Source organism: Desmodus rotundus, chromosome 10 (assembly GCF_022682495.2).
Source record: "Desmodus rotundus isolate HL8 chromosome 10, HLdesRot8A.1, whole genome shotgun sequence".
Classification (NCBI taxonomy): domain Eukaryota; kingdom Metazoa; phylum Chordata; class Mammalia; order Chiroptera; family Phyllostomidae; genus Desmodus; species Desmodus rotundus.
The window spans coordinates 103,145,088-103,171,468 of NC_071396.1; the positions used below are offsets into that span (position 1 = coordinate 103,145,088).

Here is a 26,381-nt window from a genome sequence, read left to right on the forward strand (position 1 = left end):
CCAAGCGAAGAGGATGTCTCCTTGCAAAGCTGAGCCCTGGGAACCCTCAGGTGATAATGGGAGATTCGGGAGGAAGACAGTTCAGAGGCTGCAACCAGATGACATTATTTAGGGCAAGAGGTGATGAGCTGAATGGCAAAGGGGATGGACTGAAAAGATCAAGTTCACAAGACTCTCATGGGGCAGAAGGGAGCGACCTCTGTATCAGCTGAGTGAACCTGGAGAACTTTGAAAGGCAGAAGAGAAATAAGAAATAACGGCAGCAATTCCAGTCTGGAAGTCTGGGGAGACAGTGGTGAAGCCACTAACCGAGATCTAGAACACAGGGGTGGTGGGGGGAGCGCACCAGAGCCGAGAGCTCTGCTTTGGACAAACGTTTGTGGAGCCTCCAGGACAATGAGGGCAGTGGGTGACTGGAGCTCTGGAGAAAGGAAAGAATGGTCCATATGCGTGTGGCTGTGGAGAATAAAGTAAATGGCAACAGATGAGGTCACTCTGGGTGGCGATGGGGGAACATAGAGAAGAGACCAACTGTCAGAACCCTGAGCATTAACCCACCCCCTCTGAGACACACCCAATAAACATGCAACTCTACGTGAAAGGAACAGGCACGCTGTGCAAACACGGCCCCAAGGCAAACCCTCCACCCACCTCCACCCCCAGCCTTCAAAGTAGCCTGCCGCCATTAAGTACCTCCTCCTCTTTAAGAACTACTGGCCCTCTGGTGATCTGAAAAACACCAACATTTAAGGGTGAATTGAAGCAGAAGTGAAGTGAAAGAAACTGATAATAAACCAGAGGAACAGGGCCTGCATTCTTAAATTGCCTCCCATTTGGCTTCCTGCCTCGGGGACGGCATTGGCTTGGGCAAGTCCAGCAGTGCGAGTCAGCCCTGACCTCAAACGAGATTGCGCCGCAATGGCCTTCTCGTGGTTCCTGCGTGGCAGCGACCCCACAGTGAGGCCAAAGCAGAGGTGTGCAGCCGCCGGCACTCCCCTCTCAGGGCTCCTGCAACCCTCTGAAAACCCAGATGGCTCGGGTCGCTGCTGACCAGGGTACTGTGTCCAAGAGAGGAGCTCACTCGTGAGAACACACGCAAAGACCTCTGTTCATGAACCCACAGTTGTATCTTATGAGCTCCAGAGCAGGCTCCCTGTCTCAGCACTTAAGGCCCATTGTATTGACTTCTGCTCAGTTTTTTAGCATTAAAGGCCCCACCCCAGTGCTTCATAGCAGCCAAAATGCCAGAGGAAAAGGCTGGTGATCCTGGAGAGGAAGAAGTCTGCGGGAGTTTTTAAATCTCATCCTACATAAGTGTTGGATAATCACTGTGAAGCTTACAGATGAAGCAATCTAAAGTGAAAATAATTCATAAAGCAGGGGGACACCACATCATTTTTCACCACCCATTTATCTGGCCGTGCTCATATTTTATAGACAAATACCAATGCCAAACACCTCAATCTGATGGAAATATTGAATATTCTGTATAGACAACAGGAAAGTATGTGGTTTTCTCCTGAAGGCAAAATAAAAAGCTAACCTCTGCGTGTCAAGGAGCATTATACTCAAGAGCAGTGATGTTTATAGGTCCCGGTTCCTTCCTGGTTACAGGCCAAGCTCTTCCTGGTTAAGTGTTTCCCACTGAAGAGCACATTGCTCACCAGGAGACAGGGCAAACGGCTCCAGTGAACATCTGTTTGCTTTGTGGCTATTAGCATCAGCTGAGGAACGAGGCTTTAACCGAGCAGGAACACTGTGGGGGCTGGAGTTAATCCATCAAGTTCACCAACACATGAAGGATACGTAATGTGCAACACAGTACAGCAAACACGCTGGAGGTAACACCAAAGACATGGGGAGCAAATGAAGCAGACTGGCCTCAGGGAGATTGTAGGGGGGGTTTTTTTCAGAGATTTTTTTTTTCCAGAGAGCAAACGTACCAATGTTTTAATGGCCTGCTATGGAAGTTCCCTCTATTTTTGTGAAAGCTGGGAACAAATGACGTTGTGTATGAGACTACAGCCAGGTGGCTGGAGCCAGCAACTGTGATCACTCAGTAAATATGAGGAAACTGCCATAGGGACAGGGTTTGCTATTAGCATAAAAGTTACAACAGCGACAGAGGTTCATGTGGCCAAAGGCTTAGAGAGAGGAAGACCCACCCACGAGGCCCCAGACATCATGACGGGCCAGGAAGGACCAGCCTGGGCATCCCTTGGGCTTCCCCTCAAGTCTTTCCATAAACTTCCGGATGAATGAGGGGGCCCGCGTGATACAATGAGTACCTGAGCTGTTACATCACCACCCTTATGGGGTCATTGTGTAAAATGCCCCCCACACGGTGTGTACCATAGAATACGTGCTCGGCAGATGCTGGCACGGTTGTCGTCGTTACAGATGCTGCACGAGCTTGAATGGCTAGCTGGCTGCTGCCAACGCAAACCACAGTGATGAAAGTAAGACAGGTGTTGACTTCTCTCACCATATGATGTGTGTAAGCACAGGCCGATGTGATGAGGGACTCTGCTCCTCGTTCTCCATCCCCGACACGTGCTTCTATTTTAGCTCCCACATCACGTCTGTGGTGCCGGCAGCAGGAAGGTAGAATGGGGGTGAGAGGCAGCTTTTTTAAAGGGCGGGAGCCAAACGTATTATGTTTTTGATTGTAAGTACCAGCCCAGACGGTTCCCAACTTATGATGGTTCAAGTTAATGATTTTTCAATTTCACAATGGTACAAAAGCCATACACATAATAAGTTATACGTGATATTTAACACTTTCTGTAAAGCAGGTTTAGTGTTAGATGGCTTTGCCCCACTGTAGGCTAAGGGAGGTGTGCTGAGCCTGTTTAAGGTAGGCTGGGCCAAGCCATGATGCTTGGTAGGTAGGTTAAGAATATTAAATGCACTTTCAACTTATGGTAGGTTAGAGGGACCTAAGCCCATCATACAGATGCTCAACTTAATTTTTTATCCTACAACTAAAAAAATGGCTACTTTCATAGGAATTATTTCTGTCCTAGTCCTTCCAGGCTGCTAGAACAGAACACCAAAGACTGGGTATTCTGGGCTTAAATGAGACACACGTATTTCTCATAGTTCTGGAGGCTGGGAGGTCCAAGATCAAGGTATCAACAGACTCAGTGTCTGGTGAGAGCCCGCTTCCTGGTTCACAGGTGACGACTGTCTTCTTGCTGTGTCATCACATAGCAGGAGGTTGAGAGCCGCTCTCTTTGGAGTCTTAAGGGCACAAACTGCATTGATGAGAACCCCACCCTCAGCACCAATCACCTCCAAAAGGCCCCTCCTCCAAATACTGTTACTAGGGATTAGGTTTCTACATATGAATTTTAAGGGGATACAAACATTCAGTCCATTGCAATTTTCAATCAATATATAAGTAGTAACAGATTCTTTCCTCCTCAAAATGGGGGAAGGAATGAGAAAGTGAAATATCAACACACGGCTGAGGTCAGACAGCGTGCACTGAGGAAGGAAAAAATGACCCCATGGGAGGGTTATCCGGCCTCCTTCAGAATGAAGACTTGCCTCACGGCCCTGCACGTGTGTGCACAGTGATGGGATGGCTCATCCCCCTACCACTCCTAAATGAAGCCCACTCTCATACAACTCTGCCCCCACCAGGAACCGCCCCCACCGGGCCCCACTTTAGAGTAGATCCGCCTGCCTCTTCCTTAGCAAAGCATTCTGCTACCTGCCGGCACCCCATGATCCCACGTCAATCTGAAATAAAAGCCGAAACCCATGACTGGCAGTCAAAGCCATGCCACCGAGTGGCCTCAAGCAGAGCCCTGCAGACAGTGGCTGAACAGTGGAGGATGCTCGCCTAACTATTGCTGCGTCAGGGGAGGCAGGACATAGCTGCTGACAGGGCCTAACACTAGGAAAGCGATTCAAGCACCCAGCAGTAAGAAATGCTGGCGGGAGGGGATGTTCCTTGAGGAGGGAAGGTGACAGAATATAGGTTTCACGAAGAGCATTTGCAAAGACCAGTGGTGGCTGCGGGAAGGAGAGAGTGGAGGGGGGTAGATAAGGCGGGGAGGGCCGTCAGTTGGAACACTGTGTTGAGTGAGGGATGAGGTGATAGAAGCCTAAAGATGAGTGGTGGAGGGAGGAGGAAAAGGCATGTTCAAAGGCTCTTATTACGGGTCGGGTGAGATAGAGGAAAGGAAGGAGGGAAGCTAAGAAAGGGGTCAATGCTCACTCCGAGACGGCAGATTTAACGAGCCTATTGGCAATGACAACCAGGCCGGCAGAGCACTGGTTTGGAGATAGCGGATCATGAGTTCAAGCAAGAGAAGAGTGAAACTTGAACATTCCGAAGGACAGGAAAGATAGTAACAAGGCAGTGGGCACCGGGACTGTCTTTATTCGCACAGAATAATCAGTGCATTAATGCTGGCATAATCGGACTAGAGCTTGGGGCCAAGGGCTCTACACTGCTATTTTGTACAGAAATTAAAAGGGAATGTAAGATGTAGCAAGGAATGGTTGGGGTGGCTGTGGAGAGAATCAAAGCAGCCACATAAGATTAAAAGAGAAAAACAGCGTCAAGTCAAGGGTTGTGGTTCTGGGGTGGTGTTGAGAGGCGTACAGCGATGCCTGTCTACGGCCATGACCTCTAACGATCCTCCGGTTCCTCCGCACAGGCCACCTCAGATCTGGGCTGGCCCTGTCCCTTGCTTTTGTCAACAGTATCCAGAGAGAGTGACCTGTGCTAGTTCTGGTCTTCAGTACTTTAGGACCTCAAAGCTTCTACCTCTGACTACGTCCATCACTGTGTTCCTGCGATGCTTATACCACTATGAAGGAAGCCCCATCTCGACCACTGACTGATGGGGGAGCAAGTGGAGAAAGGTCACTTGGAGGACAGTCGGTGGGGCACTCCAGCCCCAAGGCCCTACACAGGCATGAGGCCCACCTTGGCCTCACCTCATGGGACATGGCCGACCCATCCTCATGAGGCTGGCCCAAATCGCAAACCCGCACAATTGTGAGCAAGGAAGTTATTGTTTTAGGCCACTAAGATGGGAAGGGGTGGGGTTGTGTTGTGCTGCAATAGATGACTGATAAGAGAATTCAATTCTGTAAGAAATGAGCAAAGAATAAACTCTCAAAATCGAAAGCAGTGCTCCACCATGGTTCATCCACTTATGAGCTGTATGAATTGGAGAAAGTTGCTGACCAAGCTTAAACCTTAATGTATTTCATCTGTAAAATGAGGAATACAGACAGTTTGTCTCCTAAGGTTGCCAAGAACATTCAAGAAAAGCATCCATATTGCTCAATACAGCACCTGGGATGTGGGAACAGTTCAATGCATGCTACTTAGTTATTACCATTAAAATGTGAATATTTCTGAACGTCACCAAAATTACATGTTATTAAGTGTATACTTGGCCCTGTGTAGAAAAATTTGACAAACACAACCTCTTCTGCTGTTTTATACGGTACTTGCATTTCTAAGAAATCTTGTGTACTCAACAATTGTGTTATAAAAATAACTGCTCCCCCATAGGGAAAAGGTGGGGTTCAGGGTCTCTGAAGTTTCAGATTTACAATAAAAGCTATTTTCTGCAGGAATTTAATAAATAACAATAGTTTATAGCTGTAAAACTCAAACATCCCCGAGCAAATCCAGCATTTAATAACATCCAGCTTGTGCTCAAAAGGGCTTTTTCTACCCCCACCAAGATTGCCCACGTGGACTCTCTTGCACACATTATCTTCATCACCTATGGCTTTTCATAAAGCACGAAATGAAAACACGAGGGCTGACAAAACCCCCAAAGTAAACATCAATTGCAGTTGGAATAGAAGAATGTTGACGAAAGAACCCAAAGTCCATCTGTGAGCTGCCCAAACCCAAGTTATCACCAACAACTGTTGTCGTTAGGAGTGTTCTGGTTCCTAGTGAGGAAGGCTTCATCACCAACAGTGACAGCATGTGATGGAAACGGTGTTCTCTAATTAATCTGTTGCGTTATATCCAATTTATTGGATTAAAGCTGAGCCTGCAGGAAATTTTTCTGTATTGTGTACTACCCAGGGTGCTAAATAAAATGTTAGTTCTGCTCATCATCTAGAATAATCATTGCTTTCTTTAATGACCGATTTCATTTTGAGCTATTTATGGGGAAAACCAAGCAATAACAACTAAAATCCACTGCAACTTCACCTGCCCCCTCCCCCTCCCCCCCTCCCCACAGGGTTTTTGGACTCTCAGGAAGGGTTCTGCCCTCGATACAGTTTCGCTCCAAGCAGACTCATTGTCCACTCATCGTCCAAGTGGACAGCTCGCACATAAGACTTACTTTTCCTGCAAAGCCAAGGAAGACAACTTCCTTGGTCTCGCACCACCATTCTCTATAGAATCCCAGTGACTACGGATGTGATGATATACCAGCAGTGCTGAGTTAAAGGAATGGCCCCTCAGCATTCAGGAGCTGGTCCACCCAGAGAAAAGTGACACTTACCAAACAGGATAAAGAAGGTTCAGACATTCTCAAAACACTGTCTGGGAGAAGCCAGAAGATGCTACTAGGGAAAGGGTGTGCCAGACCCAGGGAGGGGCTGAAGGGACAGAGAAGTCTGTAAGAAAATGAGCGGGCCCTCTAAGCTGTTTAGCAGAAGCAAGGAAGCAATAATGCAATGCTAGAGGTCAGCAGCTTAGGTCAAAGAGAGGAAGTCGCAAATAACAAAAGCCAAAATGTGTTCCTGGCCCACACGGGTAATCTGAAGCAGCGAGCGGCAGAAACCAAAGCCACAGCAATGCCATAGCGCGTGGAGCACCTGGACAGCATCACGTGGAGCCCCATCAATAGGCCTTAACTACACTGCTCTTGGCAGGCCAGCAGCCGTCCACACTTGAAAGTCATTACCATGGGAAACTTAGCATGTCCACCGGAGGGATGATCGTTATCACAGTATGTATTGTGCTTTTTACTGTGACCCTTGGGTGACATTTCTCTTTGGTCTGAAGAACAGCTGTCGTTGTCCTGGGTGTTGCTTGGATCTTACCGATGGACCCACGCGGCATCTTTTCTCCCTGGCTGCTGCTGAGCTCAGAGCCTAACGACACACCGTGCCAGTCTGTGTGGCCTATGGCACACACTCTCACCCCCAATCCTGGCTCCCTTCCTTCAGTCTCCAGTTTTGGTTTGGGTTTTTTTGCCTTTTTAATTTATGCTACTTTCTCATATTTAATGTATTGTAAACTGCCTTGTAAACCTGGAGTTGGTCCAAGTATAAATTTAAATCCACAAATAACAAACATGGCTCTGTTTCAGAGAGTGACCTTACTACACAGTAACCATGTGGACACATTCACCCGTCCACAAACGTTTATTCTGCACGGAAAACGGCCCAGGCCCTGTGCTGCAGGGGCTACAAAACCAAGTAGGACAGGCCTGGCCCCTGCCCCCGCATCTAGTCAGGGAAAGATGCACAATAAGCTACAGAGGGTGTGAAGTTCTGTAACAAAATCAAACAAGGACCTACAATGGACAGCATTAGGGACAAGGGAACATGCCTGGAGCAGGGAGTTTGGGGGAGAGCTCACGGAAGCGGTGGCGACCGTAAATTCTGAAGGCTTGAGAGCTGGGGTCAGGGCTGTTTTTGTTTAGCTTTGTTCTGAAGCGGAGGAGATGACCTGCTTTCCAGGCAGAGGGGACAGAATGGGCAGTGACTTAGACATGTAAGAGTGTCACCTAAAGAAATAACGGAACTGAGCTAAGCCGAGGAAGGACAACGTGCACTGAGGGGGGCCAGGCAGGGTTCAGATGACTCAGGGGCTCCCAGGCTAGGGTACGGAGTGTAGATTTGGTTTCAGGGGCAAAGAGAGGCCAAAAAAGATTTTAATCCCTGTTGGACGTAATCCATGTTAAGGCTCAGGATTCCACACCCTACTACAGATTTTAGAGAGTGAACAAGAAGCAGTTACAAGAGTCCAGGCTGCAGGTGGCAGTAGCCTGACAAGGATGGTGGCAGCAGAGAGCCCAAATGTGGATGTGGTCCAGGAGAGGTTCCTGCGGGGGTGTGAAATGGGATGATCCACCATGGCTTCCGGATACAGGGGCATCCAGCCCACGGCCCCGGGCTGCCTGTGGCCCAGGACGGCTATGGTTGTGTCCCAACACAAAATTGTAAATTTGCTTATAACATTATGAGATTTTTTTTTTGTGATTACGTGTCACAATGCACTTAGTGTGTGGTCCAAGACAACTCTTCTTCTTCCAGTGTGGTCCAGAGATGCCAAAAGGTTGGACACCCCTGGAGAGCAGCTCTGGGTGTTCCCACAAGCAAGGCCAGAGGGTTGATGTACTTGAAGTGGAGGTGGGGTAGAAATTGTGACCTCCATTTGGACGGGTTACATCCAAGTGAAGATGAAGTAGGCAACCAAATATGAGAATTTCTGAAGCTCAAAAATATCCCTCTCAAGCCCCTTTTTCAAGAAAGTAGTAGGCTATACGCCTCACCAGAGCAGTAAATCAAGACGGGGGCAAAACCTGAAAGTGTTTCCCCTAAGATCGGGAACAAGACAGGAATGTCTGCTTTCATCTCTCTTATTCAACACTGTACTGGAATCCTAGCCACAGCAATCAGACAGGAAGAAATAAAAAGCACCCAAATTGGAAAGCAAGAAGTAAAACTGTCACTATTTGCAGATGACACGATACTGTACATAGAGAACCCTAAAGATTCAACGAAAAAACTACTAGAACTAATGAGTGGATTCAGTAAAGGGCAGGATACAAAGTAAATATCCAGAAAATTAAATATGGCCAGCTTTTCATCTTTAAAAAAAGGGTCAATTTGTACTTTTTTTCTTCATGATTATTTTATGATAGGAGTAAAACCCATTGACAAAGGCTGCAGTGAAGATTCACTTTCATTTATGACATTATGACCCCAGCCTTGTTAGAGCTCTTTCAACGGGAACACGGGTTGACGAGCAGACAAAGGAGGCCAGCATGCAGAGACTGTTCAAGAATCGGGTGGGGTGGAGGGATGGGGAGAAAAGGCACACAACTGTAATTGAATAACAATAAAAATTAAAAAAATTAGAAAAAATAAAAATTTTATCCTACAAAAAAAAAAAAAAAAAGAATCAGCTTCAAACTAACGAGAAGCCTGTTGACGTAACGTAAAACTCAACTGGGCCACTGTTCTGTTAAAAGAAGACTGCCTAAATTTGGAAAAGGATATTAAAAAGTCTGATGATAATCTGGATAACACAAGAAGAGCCTCATCCTTATATGTGGGTTATTGGCTGGGGGCAGGGCGGGGGAGGGGAAGGCTGTTGTCTCAGTTATGTAGCTGACTGCCTTGTTTCACCCTCTCCCTTGGTGTCTCTAAGGAGCCAAACATGGCCCCAGAGCCAGGACAGCAAGCTGGGACAGGGCAGCGGGGCTGCAGCGCGTGAAGTCTTGACAAGGAGGCGGCCCTTAGAGAAGCCAATTCAAAAGGATACACACATGTTGAAACGTAAGTTTGTAATACCTTGTTCTGAAGTACAAGACAAAAATATTAAGCCTGTTAGGATAAAAGATATAAAATTTTATAAGAAAGCCTTCTCATCTGATGTCACCTTTTCTTCCCACTGTTTGCTTCAGTCTCCCCAAATGAAATAATTTCTCCTTTCTAGAAAGGGGGAGGTCACCATGGGAATACAGGCCCCTCCCTAAGTGAGGACTCTGACACCTCACCCTCACCGCCCTGTTCTGTGGGAAGCCAGTCCTGAAACGTAGCAGCAGAAAGCAAAGTGAGCGGGGGGGGGAGGGGGGGGGCAGGGTGTCCCTAACACTGGTGGAGAACAGAATAAGGGTTCCTGTATTCACCCGGCGTGTGCTTGCAGCCAAGACAGGAGCTGGCTTTTGAAATATGTATCTGGAGAGTAAAAAGACATTCTCTTTCCTCTTTAAGTAAATAATCGGGGCAAGAAGAACTACCAAAGGCACTGAAGAGATGCAGCTGACAGTGAGTGGATGGTCATCCTGGTTTTGAGGCAGATCAGAGGGATAAGTTTCCAAATGTCCCACAGCATCTTCAGAGTCAAGACGGCCTTCCTTCTGTCAAACAAATCCCCTGGGCTGTAAACTAAACCCGCTTCTGTTCGCTCTGCTCCGATTGCCAGACCTAGAAGGAACTCCATCAGAGAGCCCCCCGTCCCATCCCCTGCCCAGAGAACCATGGGGTCATGGGGACCCACAGCAGCACATTCTAGGAGAGCAGCATCAGGGCTGTAGCCCAAAGGCCAGATCTTAAAGCTTCTAGACCCACCCACCTTGTGCTATCTCTGGTGGCACTAAATTGTTTTCTTTTTCTGATTCATTTAGTTAGCACTTGATACATTTGAAATCTGCGTCTGAAGTTGGAAACATGAACCCTCAACATCAGAGAGGACCCCCTTAGCATCTGCTAATTGCGTTATAAAGAGCTCTCCAGTGAAGAGATGAATTCTGACACATCTATACATATGGTGAAATATCACACTGTAAAAGAATACCCTACTGTAAAAACGAATTAGCACTCTATGTAATGATGAGTAAGTGTTCCTTACCCATTGTTATGTGAAAAAGGCAAGTGCAGAACAATTCCGTTTCTGTGAGTAATAACTACAAGTATGTCTGTTAGTACAGGTACAGAACAGTCAGGGGAAGGTGCTCGAGTCCCTTGGCAGCCATCCTAGAGGATTCTGGGAGAGATTCGGGAGGACCCACAGTTCTAAGCCATACATACATTGCTAGATGTAAAACATGCAGAGGGCAAGTATTGCTATCATCATCATAAAACAACATCAAGCTTTAAAAAGGGAGGATTTCCTTGTTTGCCCCTCACCCTTTATAAATTCTTCTCTAAAAGAAAAAAAAAAAAAAAAAAAGCATTTTCCCCTCTTCATGATGGCAGTTTCCTTTGAGAGCCAAGCACCTCAGTTGCAGAGTCCTGAGAAGAGTGGATGAAAACCCTCTTCTGCTCGGGACATAGGGAGTTAAATATGGTCCCAGCAGAACCCGGGGCCTCACAAAACTAAAGCTGGGTCACATCAAAGGTACGCAGACAGCACATACCAATGTCGGGGCAGTCCGGCAGAGCCAAGCTGTGGATAAGGGAACGGGTAAATACACGTCCTAAGATGATATGTTATATTTTAAAGAATGGATGTGAAAAAGTTGTGCCTTAAGAAACAGCCAAGGAAGGACTCACTGAGGAGGCTGGACTTGGAGATGCAGCTTGAACAGAGCTGGGTAGCAAAGGGGGTGGTCTACACTGGAGCTTCCCATGGGGGCACACACAGCCCTCTCCCAGCCCCCACTGCCCAGAAACGGCTCCAGGCATGCCAAGAACTCAACCCCTCCTGCCCTAGGACAGCAGGGTGGCAGCTGGGCTGCCAGAGCCTCCAGGGCCAGGTGGCTCCAGCCTTGAGTGTCCTGTCCTTGACCTCCAGGTGCCCTTTATAGATGACAATTTTTGTGTACGCCTGGATTTGAAAATGTTCTTCCCAAACACTAAGGGGTCTCTGGGAAAGGACTTGAAGAAGATAGTGGTGGTGGCAGAGATGTCGATTAAATTGTTGGGACCTTGCCCTAATGGTGTGGCTCAGTTGGTTGAGTGTCGTCCCACAAACTGAAAGGTTGCCAGTTCAATTCCCAGTCAAGGCACATGACGGGGATGTGGGTTAGATCCCGTGGGTGTGCAAGAGGCAACCAACTGATGTTTCCCTCCCTCTCTTTCTCCCTCCCTTCCGCTCTAAAAGTACATAAAAATCTTTTAAAAAGTTGTTGGGATTCCTCCATGCCTTCACTTCGGATTTTAACTAACGCTTCTCTATGCTTTCCTCTCCAATAGGGTACCGCACTCAGAATGCTATCAAACTCCGGAGCATACTCAAAGCTCCGAGGTCACTTACGAACCACTTCACATCTGGCCAGCCTCCTGTTCAAAAAAATCCTTCAGTAAGAACCTCAGAGGCACATCCATCCTCAAAGCACAATTACAGTTCCTTTATTTCTTGATGTATAGTAATTTCTATTTCTATGATTTAATCAGCATAATTGCTGTTATTACACCCAAAAGATGCAGTTCTATGTAACTATATGCCACCTTAGACATATGTTTGGGACTGCCTGGTTTAACACCATACGGTAAGTATAGGGTCGGGATGCTAACTATACAGTTGGACCACAGAGAGCTGTGTCTTATGCTGCATAAAGTTAATGCAAGTCTATAAAAAGCCTTGCATTTGCTGGGGTCTGAGGAGGTCTTTCAGTTAGCACAGGGGAAGGCTCAAGAGTTGAAGAGAAACAAAACCGGATGGGAAGAGACTCTGGAGCCAGCACATAGGTTTTCTATCACACTATGTGGGAAAAAATGTGTTTGTGTTTGATGCTTGCAAGGAAAGAAAAACACAGCCTGACAGTGGGAAGCTTTCATTTATAATATGCTGAGCCATGTTTATATCTTGAGAGAAGGTTCATGCAGCGCAGCAACAAAGCAAAAATATTTTTTTAAACGCACTTAAGGTCACTAAGTAGCTAGAGACACCAAGCTGAGAGCCTGCAATGGGAAATGAAAAGTGACGGGATTTGCACCACGGGACTTAGACCTGATCCGCTTCCAGAACTGGGAACTCTTCACCTTGTGAGTGAGATCCACCTCAGCCACTCCATTGTTCCCCTGACAGTCCCCTCACCATCCCTCACCAGGAGTGGAAAGGAGGTTCCCACAGAAAAAGAATTGGAACCTAGCAGATGAGGGACAGGAGACACCAGGCTCCCGCCGTCCCCCAACACAGGCTTTAGCTGTGCACTTCCCCGTCGAGGGGCATGGACCAGGAGCAATTGTGAAACAAAGTAGGACACAGGCTTAGTGGCCACAGAAGGAAGAACCAGGCTGCGTACCCCTTTCTGCTGCAAGGTTTTCATCCTTGGCTGCCTACCGGAATCACGCCAGGAGCTTTCAAAACCCCTGGTGACCAGCACACACCTCCAGATTTTCTCATGTGTCTGGTGTGGTCTACCTGAACACTGGGCTGCCTTTTTTTAAGGTTCATCAGGTGATTCCAATGCACGGTCCAGGCTGCGAATCACTGCCTTCAGCTTTGTAAACAGGAAGCAAAGAACAGCCAAGTGAGAATGAGCAAGCCCTGGAATGATGCAGCGATGGTCGTCCGGACAATGCGGTGGAACTGTCCCAGAACCTTGTTAAAATGCAGACTGTCATTCGGTAGACCTGGAGCAGAGCCCGAGTGTTGGCAATTCCAGTGTGACATCTGTGAGGCGCCACCATCAGGCACCATCCTGGAGAGAGGGGTTCCACGGAAGTCAGTAGCAGGAATGTTATGGTTTATGCTTTTTTAGGTACAACTCAATCCCTTTCTTTCATCACTGGGATTGTGGAAGGTACTTTAATTTCATTGGCTGGCTCAGGAGCACCAGGGTGGACAGAAGTACCAGGGGGATGATAGCGTGTATGACAAATGTCCCCTTTATTACACGGCCCCAGTGTGTGCTGGGTTTTGTGTGTTTTTTTTTTTTTTTAGGGGGCATGTTACAGGCTGAATTGTTCTTCCAGCGTTCTTATGTCGAAGTCCTAACTCCAGTACTTCAGAATGAGAGTGATTTTAGAGATAGGGCCTTATAAAGGGGTCACTGAGTTCCAATGAAGCCATTAGAGTGGGCCCTAATGCAACGAGCCCCAACGAGGTGGTATCCTTATAAGAGGCATACATTAGGACGCAGACAAGGACGGGAGAGGCCACGGGAAGATACGGGAAGAAGACAGCCACCCGTAAGCCAAGGAGAAACCCTTTCAAGGGATAGATCCCGTCAGCACCTCGGTCTCAGACTTCTAGCCTCCAGAACTGTGAGAAAATAAGTTGTTGGTGGTTAACCCCCCAAGTCTATGGTAGTTTGTTTAGATAGCCTGGTCAAACTAATACGGAGTGGAGAGGGAGGGGTCTTGTGTGTACTTTTGATAACTTGTTCGACTTACATCTTCACCAGTCATTACCAGTGGGGCTGCCCTCCCTGTTTCTAGCAGTCCTTCCTCCCACTTCTAAATGCCTCCTTTAGACCCGTGGCTGGCAAGGCAACCACAACTGTCCAGCCTTTCAGAAGAGCCCAGTGGTTAAGAAGAATATGGGCTCTGGAGCCGGGCTGTCTGGCTTCGAACACCCACTCGGCCACCCACTCGGCCACACACCCGCACAGAGACCCTGGGTAAGGACTTGGGCGAAGCTAGACCTGTTTCTGCAGGGCGTGCCCGCTCACATAGGGCAACCGGGGACTCATCGACGATGAAAGTACCTGACATTTTTCTGTTTTTGGCTACTGGAAGTCTTTTGTGATACCTGCTGGAGGCAAAGCTGTGCCCTGTCTCTGCATTGGCGTTTGGACGTCCCGCCTTCCGAGAAGTAGTGAACACATGCACGCAAGGGGTTAAAAGATGGCTTTTCAGTCTGTCAATCTCTATAGCTTAGTCTGCCTTCCTTTTAAGCTCCATTCAGCTGAATCAATAAAAATGGCTGTTAACAAGGTCAGAAGCTCCCATATGACAAACGTTTTGGAATAACTTCATATTCATAGGATGCTTTCTTCCTTATTATCAATTTTTTTACCATCATATTATTTTTCTTTATTTTAAAATACATTTTTATAAGAACATAAAAAGGTTATAATTTTTGCTTCAAAGAACATAAAAAGGTTATAATTTTTGCTTCAAAACATTACAAGCAGCCCTGGCTGGTGTGGCTCAGTGGATTGAGTACTGGCCTGTGAACCAAAGGGTCACCGGTTCGATTCCCAGTCAGGGCACATGCCTGGGTTGCAAGGCCAGGTCCCTGGTAGGGGGCGCACCAGAAGCAGCCACACATTGATGTTTCTCCCTCTCTCTTTCTCCCTCCCTTCCCCTCTCTCTAAAAATAAAATCTTAAAAACAAAACATTACAACCAATTTCATACACTGCTCCTATTTCTCTTGGGGCCAAATGCTGAGAATTCTGTCAAAAGATACTTTCACTTAATTTCAACATCAGCATAAGAACATTTAAAGCTAACTATTGTATAAAATATCCTATTTGTTATTTAATATGAAGATACTTAGAAAACAATGTATTATCAAATTTTTATACCCATATTTTTCCTCTTTGCTATGCCCTACAACATATTAATCTTCCCCATATGACAAGTAGTCTAACATTCTTCTTCCTTTCCCTTCTCCAAAATACCATTAGCAGACTTTGCTTCTCTCCCCTTAGAATATTTCTTTTAAATAGCTCTCCTTCCTTCTTCTCCTCACCTTTCCCCATTCTCGGTGTCAGAAGGTTTCAGTATTTAGGACTCTCCTGGATCTTTTATGGGAGAAAAGAATTGACATTATGTGATAAACCCATGATACAATATACAGATGATGCATTACGGAATTGTACACTTAAAACCTATATAGCTGTATTAACCAATGTCACCCCCCCAAAATTTTTTAATTTCAATGTTTTTTTGAAACACCAAAAAAAATGTTGGCATTGTGAAAAGGCAGTTGAGAGTTTAAATTCAAGTGTAATGACTGATATACAGGGTGGGACAAAAGTAGGTTTACTGTTGTTCATATGGAAAATACAATTAATAACAAGAATACACTGATTCACATACTCGCAGCTGTGATCCTACTTTGCCCCACCCTGTATTGTACACAGTGCAACTGTGTAATGGTATAACACTTTTTAGCCACACAAGGAAAAATATAACATTGTAACTCCGATTTACAATACCTTCACTGAAAATGACTTTGATTTTCTTGAAATAAAACATGTATTATCATTTGATTTTTGAATGTGAAGTTTTTCCCCTGTAGAAATTCAAAACTCACATGACATTTATGGAGAGGTGGCTTGGAGTCATCGGAGCATGTTCATGTGCAAGTTCAGGAGGACGAAATTGGGAGGCGGGGGTGGGGGTCAGCCAAGACAATCCAAGGGATTGTCTTGGCTCAGTGGGAAAGAAGGCTGGGGTGGGGATGCAGACAAGCGGCAGTGCGTTGGCACTTGACTACCTGCGAGGAAAGCCAGCTTACTGTCCTGACAAGTTATGTTCATTTACAGTGTCACTGAGGGGTGATGGCTCGAAAAAGCTCCAGCTCAACAAGAACTCTAATTGATTCCTGGAGATTCAGACAAAGTCACCATCAAAGACACTCACTCAGGCCAGAAGATCCAAATACAGTAAAATGAGGTGATACAAAGGCAAAGGACCCAAAGAGGAAGCCAACTCAGTGGCCCCAAAGTCACCTCTTTGAGGACTCACAACTGTGGACGAGGTTACCTACAGACGAAGAAACCCACCCCTGGTCTTTGTACTCAGCTGGCTCTGCAGAAGCTGGCAAAGGGCCAGACAGTAAATAGCTGAGGCTTTGGGGGCCAAATAAGGTCTCTGTTGCATAGACTTTTCTTTTACAACCCTTTAAAAATGTGAAAAGCATTCATAGATGACAGGTTGTATAAAAACATGCCATGGGACCGACTTCACCAGTTCCTGCTCTCTCACCAAACTCCCAGGGCCAGATCTGAGTGTAGAGGGCCCACAGTCCAGGCTGACATTGGCCCTGGCCATTCCCAGAGGACTAAAGATGGGGGACTTCACCTGAGCAGGGATAAACAAAGTACCCCACAGGAGAAGCTAACAGGGAAAGGCTGAGAATGCACATGCTGACTGAGAATGGACGTGGTTCAAGTTTCTGAGATCATAAAGGACACAGAAAGGCGATTTAGTTCATGTTCTACCACCCAGAACAAGGAGGCAACGCAGAGACCCAGCCAAGCTTTCTCACACCTGTTACGCACTTGCGTGGACCACACCTTGAAGCTGGAAAGAAGATAAAGCACTACCTTTGCTTGATGGGGATTATTATGTAGACATAACACCACTCTGCCTCCTACAAGTGTTTCAGGATGGAAACAGAAGTTGTCCAGAAGGTCCTGATCCATTTATGACGAATCATCGATAAGGGATTATTAGGAGAAGCAGGGAATGCTGGAGGGGCACCCACTTTGCTTAACATTACTGTTGGAAAATACAAGGTGAACTGGCCAAGGTATTTGTCCTGAGTGGGCCAACTCTGATGCCACTGTCCACCTGTCATGGCACGTGGCCAGAGAACCTGCCACCTCTCGGTAATGCTTCCACCTTCCAATAATGCCTGGGAGAAACTTGTTGCACATGGAGAAACTTCTTGCTCACACCTCTTTAGAAAAAAAGTCTTTGGTTCCCACCATCCCTGGGTTCTCGTGTCCCTGTTTGGACCTGTGGGGTTTCTTTGACTGAAAGGATTCAGCTGGGCCACAGGACGTTTCAAGCTCCTAGTCCCCAAAATGTGACATTAATCAGATGTGTTCCAAAAACAACTTTCTTTAAAATGTACCACAGGTCATCTTTCACTCAAAATTCCTTTATTGAAAGATGAATTAAAGTCCATAAATCCCATAATAAGGAAGGTTTGTTTTGTTTCTTTTATCTGCTCTACTCAGAGATATATTCCAAGTACATAGAAACTGTGCTCAGCTCATGAAGCAAGCTCCCAAGTATTTGTTGAATAAGTGAATGAAATTTGTTGGTAAAACTTGAAAACTGGTAACCGGCTTCATGGAAAAGGAGTAACTTAGCTTGGCAAAGAGAACCTGCAGATGTTACGGCTGTTTACTTTTTCATCCCCCCCAACAAAAGCAATAAACTGAACCAGAATGGAGACCTTTGTTCTCCCAATGCCCCCTCCTCTCCCAGCAGGCAAACCCTCTCGCACACAAAAGCGAGGGTCCTGCTGAGCAGCGGGGTCGGTGGTTTCGGAAGCTGAACGCACTGACACGGAAACTACTGATTGAAATGCAAGCTTTCTCCTAAGAAGATAGAGTCTTCTAGTACAAAGAAAGAGCGCATTTGCTTTTTCCGGGTGCACCCTCCCCAGCTTCACTTAGAAAAGATGAAATGAAGTTAACGTAGGAAGTCAGGCATCAGCTACTTCAGGGACAATGAGAAGAGCCACTGGACCCGGTCTCAAGGGAGACACCAGTGAAAGCACGGCCCTTTGTGGCTAGTTCAATGGTTGGCTCTTTCCTAACACTGTGTTGTCTCTCCAAGAATGAGTGAAAAGTGATACGGAGGCTCGCCTTGGCCCGTGCCCTCTGCCTTCCCTCCTGACACCTGTTCTTCAGCTTAAAAAATAAGAGGGTGTGGGAGGCAGCGGAATCCCCTTTCAAGCTCTCATCCTTCCCATCAGAGCCAGAGGTCTACAGTGCAGTTGTCACGTGGGCAGGAGTGCCCACACCCTCTTCAGGTGTTCTTTGAAGAGTGAGTTCATGGAGCTCGCCAGAGCTGCTGGAATCAGCCCTGTGCCACATCAGCAGTTCAAGTACAGTGGGTCAAACTGGGAACCAGTGCAAACCATAGCAGTGTCTCACGGGGGCGCAGGCAGTCTGACGTCTAAAACAGCCTCCCTGTGTCCCAGCTAGAAAAGGAGGCCTACTAGGATAGCAACGGTTCTGGCAAGGCCTGAGAGACTGAAGTCAAATATTGTTTGCGTGTAATGTTCATGCGTTCATTCCCTTGACCTTCGACAATGTGTGTACAGGACTGTCCGGGCACAGGTCTAACTTCTAGGGATACAGTCATGGATGGAGGGACAGATGATTCAGGCCCTCAGAGGGCTGACTGCCCAATGGGAGACAGGGCCAGCATGGAGACAGAGGCTGCCCCCAACATTCCTGTGCTGTAGGCAGGTCTACACAAAGCCACCTCCACCCACCCCCCACTCTCTTCACACGTTCATTTCCACTCCCTCCTTAACATTAGGGTATAGATGGTTCAGATACAAATGCTTTCTGAAAGGGGTGCCACGTGCCCTAAAATGAGCCAACAATTACTCAGAGCTACACTCCATGTCCGTCCTAAGCTATGTGCGCCACGAGACGGAGGCAGCGGAGAGAGGAGAGACCACAACTGGGCTGAGGACCTAAGGATCTGATTTCTAGACCTGTCTCTGCCAGGAAGCCTCCTTCATGACCCTAGGCAAGGAGTCAACCTGTAAGATCCTCTGAAATGGGGTAATGATGCCTTTACCTGACCTTGAGGTCACACGTGTAGGGTACCTTGACTAGTCAGGTAGAAGGTGGGAAGCAAATGTATGTTCCTGGTCATTTCTCCAATCGGGGCTGCCCCCCATTTGGAAAGGCTGCAATGAGAAACAACTGATGGGTGACTGGTATGTAAACACCCTCAGGATTTGTGGCTGCGGTCTGAATTTGCACTTTCAAAAATGTCAACTGTAAAGCCCCAAACTCACAAAGTGACCGTGGAGCATCCACCGTGCACACTCACCATGCCAGACACAGAAGATGCAGTGGTGATCAGGGGAGGTAATAGTCATTGAGCGCTTCCTACACACATTGACTCACTTCATCTTCACAACAACCCTACAACTCTAGTACTAATGTAGTCCCCACTTCACAAAGGAGGAAACTAAAGCACAGAGATTAAGAAACTGTTCCAGGTCACCACACAAGTAGTACAGCTGGCATTCAAACTCTGGAGTTTCTCTCATTGTGCATGTTTGACGTTATTGAAGCCCTCTGCAGGAACTCTGACCTGCCAGACAGTGTGTTCCCCAGTCTTTCCCCTAGTGTGGGCTTAGCTACAGTCCAATGCTCTCGATCTGGTGATGCTATTCTAAGTGACCTCCTTGTTTTCCAAGTTCCAAGTAAACACATTTGCAGAAATACATTAACTTCCAAGTTTTAATAGGATTTGACAACATTGTTGTGTTATCTCGAAGAAAAGTCGGTTCTGCATCCCTGTGTCATTACTTCCCCTGGAAACATGACCCTGAGCAAGAGCAGCACCTGGTAAGATGGCTGTGCCTGGACAAACCCAGCTGAGGGGCAGCTGGGGGCTTCCACTTATAGATCCACAAACCGCAAGGCTGAAAACTGTAGCTAATGCAACTCAGACAAACCCTGAGCACGTTCTGTGTTAAAGAGCCACGCTAGAAAACAGTGCTTCCTACTCATTCCGAGCTGCCTGAATCTTGTCCCCATCACTGATAGTGTAGTATAAACTCTGACTTTGACCTCAGTCACATGCCATTGTGTGTTGGTTACAGTTTCAAAGGCCTTGGTCTAAGATTCAAGTCTGTAAACTGGGACCAGAGACTGTGGCTCATTTTCTAGGACTGTTTGAAGCTCATAATAGATGTTCAATAAACCAAAAGTTAACTAGGGTGTTTATTAGACAGACTCACTTAGTAAAAATTGGATTTTATTAACATTTCCTACATATAACATATGTATTCCTTTTTCCTATTTTTGAAAAGCTTTTAACATCTCATTTTATCGATATGAGATATAATAAAGGTAAAGTAAACACAAACCTTTCATTCAAACTATATGGTTTGGGGGACGGGGGAGGAAAATCATCTTGTAGGAAAAGCTTTAATAGCCACAAAAGGAGTAATGCCAGGTAAGTTCATATGCTTGGTTTGCTATAATAAATCCAGTTAGATAAATCACACACCACTGCTGAAATCTTAACTGGAAAAGTGCATGCCCTATGTCAGGTTGGAACGCTGAATAAATATGGATCCCGATCTAGCAGTCATTGCCACTCATTCCACACATTTATTAAATGTGGGGTATTGGCACCATGCACATGGGGAGAGAGAGGTCTCTAGAAACAGACCCTGTGATTAAGAGAAAATCCTGCAAAGCAGGAAAGCTATACATGTACAAACCGATTATATGTATACCATGACACTATAAAGTCAACTGTTTAAGACAGATCTTAAGGGCAAGGGTAATTCAGAAAAACCACTATGACCATGGTGGATGCTGGGAGTTTTCTGTTAAACTGTCTTTTGAATGTATAGTCATCGGAACTGAGAGTCCTCTTCCTTACTTAGACCCCAGGATCTGGAAAGTTCAGCCCCACCTGTGGACACCTCTGGGATGAGGGAAGGGCCCAGGCCTTGAAGTTGGACAAACCTGGCTTTGAATGAACCGTGGCTCTCACACATATTAATGCTGTGACCCTGAGCAGGTTTACTTAATCCCTCCGAGCCTGGGTTCCCTCCTCTATAGAACCGAGAATACAAATGCTGCAGTGTGGCTTTGAGCATTAGAGATAACATATGTATTGAAGTGCACAGAACAGTGCTGGATACAGTCCTCAAAGGGTCATTACGTGCCACGTTACACAAGGCCGACGTGGAGAGGGGCTGCTTAGGTGAAGCCATGCAGAAATGTACAAGGGTGCGTGGCAGGGGGGAGAACAATGGTTATGCTCAGCCCATCTTTTCATCTCCATACCCTTTCAGGTAGGAAGGCAGATTTATTACACTACCATAGCCATCTTAGTATTAAATCCATCCTCTATATCAATAATGATTTTAAGTCGTTTAAAAATCACTTACAAGTTCAGAAGTGACTTCTGGAGCCCTTTCTCTTGTGCTAAAGTTGCCCACCGAGACATCTGGTAAAGAGTGGCCTCCACAGAACCAGATCGCACTCGCCGAGCAGTAGAGCTCTGGTGCAGTACTGACAGCTTAACTAGGGGTCATGTAAGAGTTGGACAGTCTGTTTCCCAGAAGGCCTGTTCTCAGCCTGGTTTAAGGTGAATGTGGTAGAAGGGCTAACTACTCGTCCACCTGTAGAGGCCTCTGCCTCCGAGGGCTTGTCCAAATGGGTTTGCACCATGACCCGGGTTGGGGACCCTGTTTTCTACAGCAGATGCTCCCCCTGCCCCCAGCTTTAATGCACCTCTCATTAGCTGGGTCAAGAGGACTAGGACTCTAACCAGCTTACAAACGATGCCCATGTGGCTGGTTTCCAGACCACAGTCTAACTAGCAAGATGTCTACAGGGTCAGGACAATCGGAATTCACAAACCAAGGGACACAGTATTCCATTCTTAGGGTTCACAAAGAAAATGGGGGGCAGCAACTGCCAACCAACTCTGTCTAAGAAATTACTAACTTTTAGTGGGGTGTACTCCTTCACCAGCACGAGCGAGGCTTCTCGGAAATGCTCCGAGTTGTCCCTGAGCGGAGGTTGCATGGGTGCATGCATTTCTAACCAAAGAGTTTAGACTTGAGTACTTTCTGTCATCTATAACTGTTTTGAAAAAACCTAAAATGGCAAATGAAGGAAAGAGAATGCAAAAAAAAAAAAAAAAAATCACTACATTATGGCTGTAAAGCCAATGACCACACAGAGCTCTCGACTCCCATATAAAGGAAGTAACTTAAACCCAAATAACTTAATATTCACAGGGACCACTTTCTCCAACTAGAAATAGCCTCTCCCATTCCTCTTAATGAAAGCACATTAAGCACTGCCAGTGTCTCTCGTTGAGGGTCTAGGTGTGAAGGAAACCCTGTTTGAGAAATCTGGGGGCGGGGTGGGGGGGCTGGTGACAGCCTAACAAAGGAAGCCAGCTTAGAGCGCTCCTCAGGCACCCCAGTTCCTGGAAATTGGACATGCATTGCGTAACTGTCCGTGATTTACGTGCAGTCTGGCCTTCAGGGACAGAACGAATGAGCAAACCATCTCAGGGACACTGTCCCCATTAAGCTAGAGGCTTTGGGTGGGGTGGGGTGGGGGAGGGAACCAATGCATCTGAAGAAACACTGTGGCCGTGGGGATGACACACAGGGCTGGACCCAGGCGAGCAGTTCTGGTGCCAGCACCACCAGGCCACCTCACTGGCTGCGTGACTTTGCTTACCCAGGTAACCTCTTCCACTGAACCTCAACTGAACACACCTCCCTCCTCCTTCTCTAACCCACACATATTGTTTGGTGTTTACCACCCACGTCCTAGAAAAGGCAGCCCTTCCCAAGAAGTGACCTGTTGATTCACCTCAAAGGTCGTCATCAGTCCATTGCCGAGGACAGATTTTAAAGCGTGGTAGTGATGTACTGATGGTGTCTCCGTACCACTGAATTGAGTAGCCCTGAACCCCTTACACCTGCAGTCACATGCAGTCACGTTTCTTGCAGCTGAAAACACTGTGGTTGATTTATGCACTACTACATTATAAATAGCAAGACTGCCTATTAAGTTCACTCCTGGGGGTTGCAGCGTTACCTAGAACAACCCAATGCTTGTCTTGGCACCCCAAACAGTATATGGCTCCCAAAGACAGAGATGGGAGTCCGGTGTGGGTGTGGGATCCCAGTACCTTCCCACAACCCCTTTAAAAAGCAGGCAACTCATAAACGGGTAGGGGTGCGTGCCTGCTCCCTCCAGCGAGAGTGGGGAACAGAAGCCAAGACTTCCATGGTGAAAAACACATCAACCCTCACCTCCAAACAGCTGTGAGCAGCGAACAGTGCCTCCCTCCTTTTCTTGAGAGTAAAACCACCTGGGGAGCATTTTCCGAACTACAGGCTCCCCAGCTCTTTACCGGCTGAGTTTTAACAAGCACGTAGGTGATCTGCGGGCCATATTTTCAGAAGGCTCTCCCTCTTCTCGTGGCTCAACGATCTCGACGTTTTCTTCTTTTCGCTCAACAAACCCGTATCGACCGCCTGCAATCCTTCCCCCATCGCTTTGCCCAGGGAGGGCGGGGGCAGTATTACACTCTGTCCCCACAGAAGGTCACAAGACCGCCGAGGGCCAGGGATTTACTTGTTGGCGTTGTGTTTTCAAAACAAAACGCAAACGCAGCCAATCGTCTCTGCCTTACTGTTTACACCCACAGTTCAATCCACTTTTCCTTATAAGCTTCCCATCTTTTCCTCTCCATTCCCTCCAAGCAAGTATTCCACAGACCAGTAAACAGCCTCGGGATCTTAGGAAGCAAGCTCTAGGGGCAGGCTCGAGGGTGCCCGTTGTCGCCCTGGCCCAGACATCACATACAAACGTTTACACCACCGAGAGCTCATCCAGAGCGCCCCAGCACCACATTGGCCCCCCACACCCGTCCTTTGCAGCGCCGCCCTCCCACCAGTCAGGCGACTCCGAGGCTTACCTGAAACACGTGGTGAGCTCGCCCGAAGCCTTCAGACACGGGTATTTGGTCGTGGTGATTTTGTTTTCTGAGCAGACTTCTCTACGAAAAAGAGGCAAAGTCGTTGGTTCTCCGCGTGGGAGCGTAGGCCAGTGCGCGCTGGGGGATCCGCGTCCCGGAGCGCAGGGCAGGCTCTGAGCCCGGAGCGCGGACGCCCAGCGAACTCCGGGGTCCAGCCAAGGGAACCCAGCCCGGGGCAACAGGAGCTGAAGAAGCGGAGCACAGGAGAGTAGCAGGAACGCGGGGCAGGGCGTCACGGGTGGGGGAAGCCCAGGCTGAGGGCGCGGAGGTTGTCATTCGGGGGCAGAGTTTAGTGTTACCCGGGACAGTTGAGCGCCCAGCGGATGGATGACGGAGCTAAGGTGCGCGGATCGCTGCGGAGGTGGGGGACACCGTCTGCACCCCGACAGCCCGGCGCGCACCGAGCAGGAGCTGGCAGCGCTTACCTGTCACTGTTCTCGGGCTCCTCGCGGTAGCTCCACGTGTGTCCCAGAGCCAGGAGCAGCAGCAGCGGACCCAGGCTCTTGGCCAGCTGCCGCCTCGCCGCTCCTCCCCGGCTCAGAGGCGGCGGCACCATCAGGGACGCTCCCGGCTTCCTCCCGGCGCCGCAGCCCTCTCCCCGCCCTGCACCCTGCTCCTCCGCGGCCGCCGCAGCCCCCCTCTCCCCGGCAGGGGGTGCTAGAGGGCAGGGGCTCTTGCGCCACCTGCGCGAGGCTGGGGGCGCCAAGGTAGAAACTGGGGTGCAGAGGGCAAACTCGGTAGACCGGCAGGTGAACGCGGCTCACGGAGGCCCGGCTGGCGCGAGGGTCGCAGACCAGGTCGTGTCGCCCAGGACTGGCGCGCCGAATTGGCGGACTCGCTCTACTCAGCTTTGGGCAGCGCCCTCCTTCTCGCCTCTTCCTGGGCTGCGAGAGGAGGGCAGGGTGCAGAGAGCGGGCGGCTGCTCGCATTTTACATCAGGGTCGCCCGACCAAGAGGAGGAGGAGCCGCTTTTCCCCGGGGGAAAAGGGGGGGGCAGAGGGGTTAATACGCTTCCTTCCTGTTGTCAGTTGATTTCTAATGACCAGAGTCAGGACGTTAGCTTCCTCGCCTCGAGCGCTTGCCCCGAGTTTTCCTGCCACCCAGTTTTCTCCGAACGGAGGAAGGAGACGTGGAGAGGCTGCAGCGGCTCCCCCAAACTGCCTTTCAAACCTGAGACAGCATGACCTCCAGCCAGTCGTTAAAATCTCTTAGAAGAAGTCCTCCGGTGGCTCCTTCCTAACTGAGATTGAGATAAGTAATGAGCTCCTAAGGCCTCTTTCTGGGGCTTTTAAATCCTCTTGCCCTGAGCTGCTTTAATGCTGTTTGAATGCCACGCACGTACGTGAGAGCTGGAAACTCCTGGAGGATCAGGTGAGGGGGTGAAGTCCCCATGTCCCCGCCCCCGTTAACACGGGGCGTTAGGGGTAGCCTGAAAAACAGGCTGGGGAAGTCAATTAGCTCCTTTGGTGGGGACTCAGCTGTTAATCGTATAGGTCTGCATCTTAACACTTTATCGCACGTGGGGAGTTCCCGTGCCTGATAAAGAGAAACCCACGACTTAAACGTGCCCCGCAGAGCCAAGCAAGTGGCCGCGGCCCCGAGAGAGCTGGAAGAGCACGAGGCTGCGATGCCTAACCTCTAACAAGCGCGGGCTCTGAACCTTCCAGGACGTCGAGATGAAAGGTTCACAAGTTACCGGTGTGCTAACTGGTTAGGTACACAGGTGTTTTCATTCAAAATATTGTGATCCACGGAGAATTACCATACGTATGCCATACACCTTGACATTTTTAATAGCAATGGCATCCTCGTTCCTCTACAGAATGCATCTATATTTTCCAAAGGGTTTTTTTTTCACATTTATGATTTTGTCCATATACTCAAAAACAGTCCTTGAAGCTAGGAGTCTGACTTCTTAGTTCAGTGAGGTGTTTTTCTCCCTGCAAATCTCACATCGACCTGGAAGACCATAAAACGCATAAATATTAAAATGTGGAGCTAACCTAAATAAATGAATTTTCACGTGGTAATTCAGAAGACTCTGCCTTTAAAGCTTGCAAAACCTGAGAGTGATGGTTACAGAGTTGGGGGGGAACCCACCCTAGATTTAAACCCAGGGTGTGGGCTCTCTAGGTACATGAACTTGGGCAAGTGACTTAACCTTTCTGAAACTCAGTTTCTCATCTGTGAAATGGGGACACCTCTTTCATAAATGCTTGTGAGTGTTAAAGGGGGTGATGCACACAAAGCATTTTCATAGTGCCGAGCGTGTACTGAGCACTCAGTAGA

The 26,381-nt window shown here is 47.9% G+C and overlaps 1 protein-coding gene across 1 annotated transcript in view; it reads right to left on the bottom strand.

The window, feature by feature from the left end:
* The window catches only part of CCBE1 (collagen and calcium binding EGF domains 1), a 167,774-nt gene extending 142,000 nt beyond the window's left edge, over nt 1-25,774 (bottom strand). Inside the window, exons 1-2 of the mRNA XM_024580441.4 lie at nt 24,518-25,774; nt 24,033-24,113 (exon numbers count right to left, since the gene is read on the bottom strand). Of these exons, the coding sequence (XP_024436209.2) occupies nt 24,033-24,113; nt 24,518-24,648 (212 nt within the window). The 5' untranslated portion in view covers nt 24,649-25,774. The remainder of the gene's footprint in view (nt 1-24,032; nt 24,114-24,517) is intronic.
* Between the last annotated feature and the right edge of the window lie 607 nt (nt 25,775-26,381).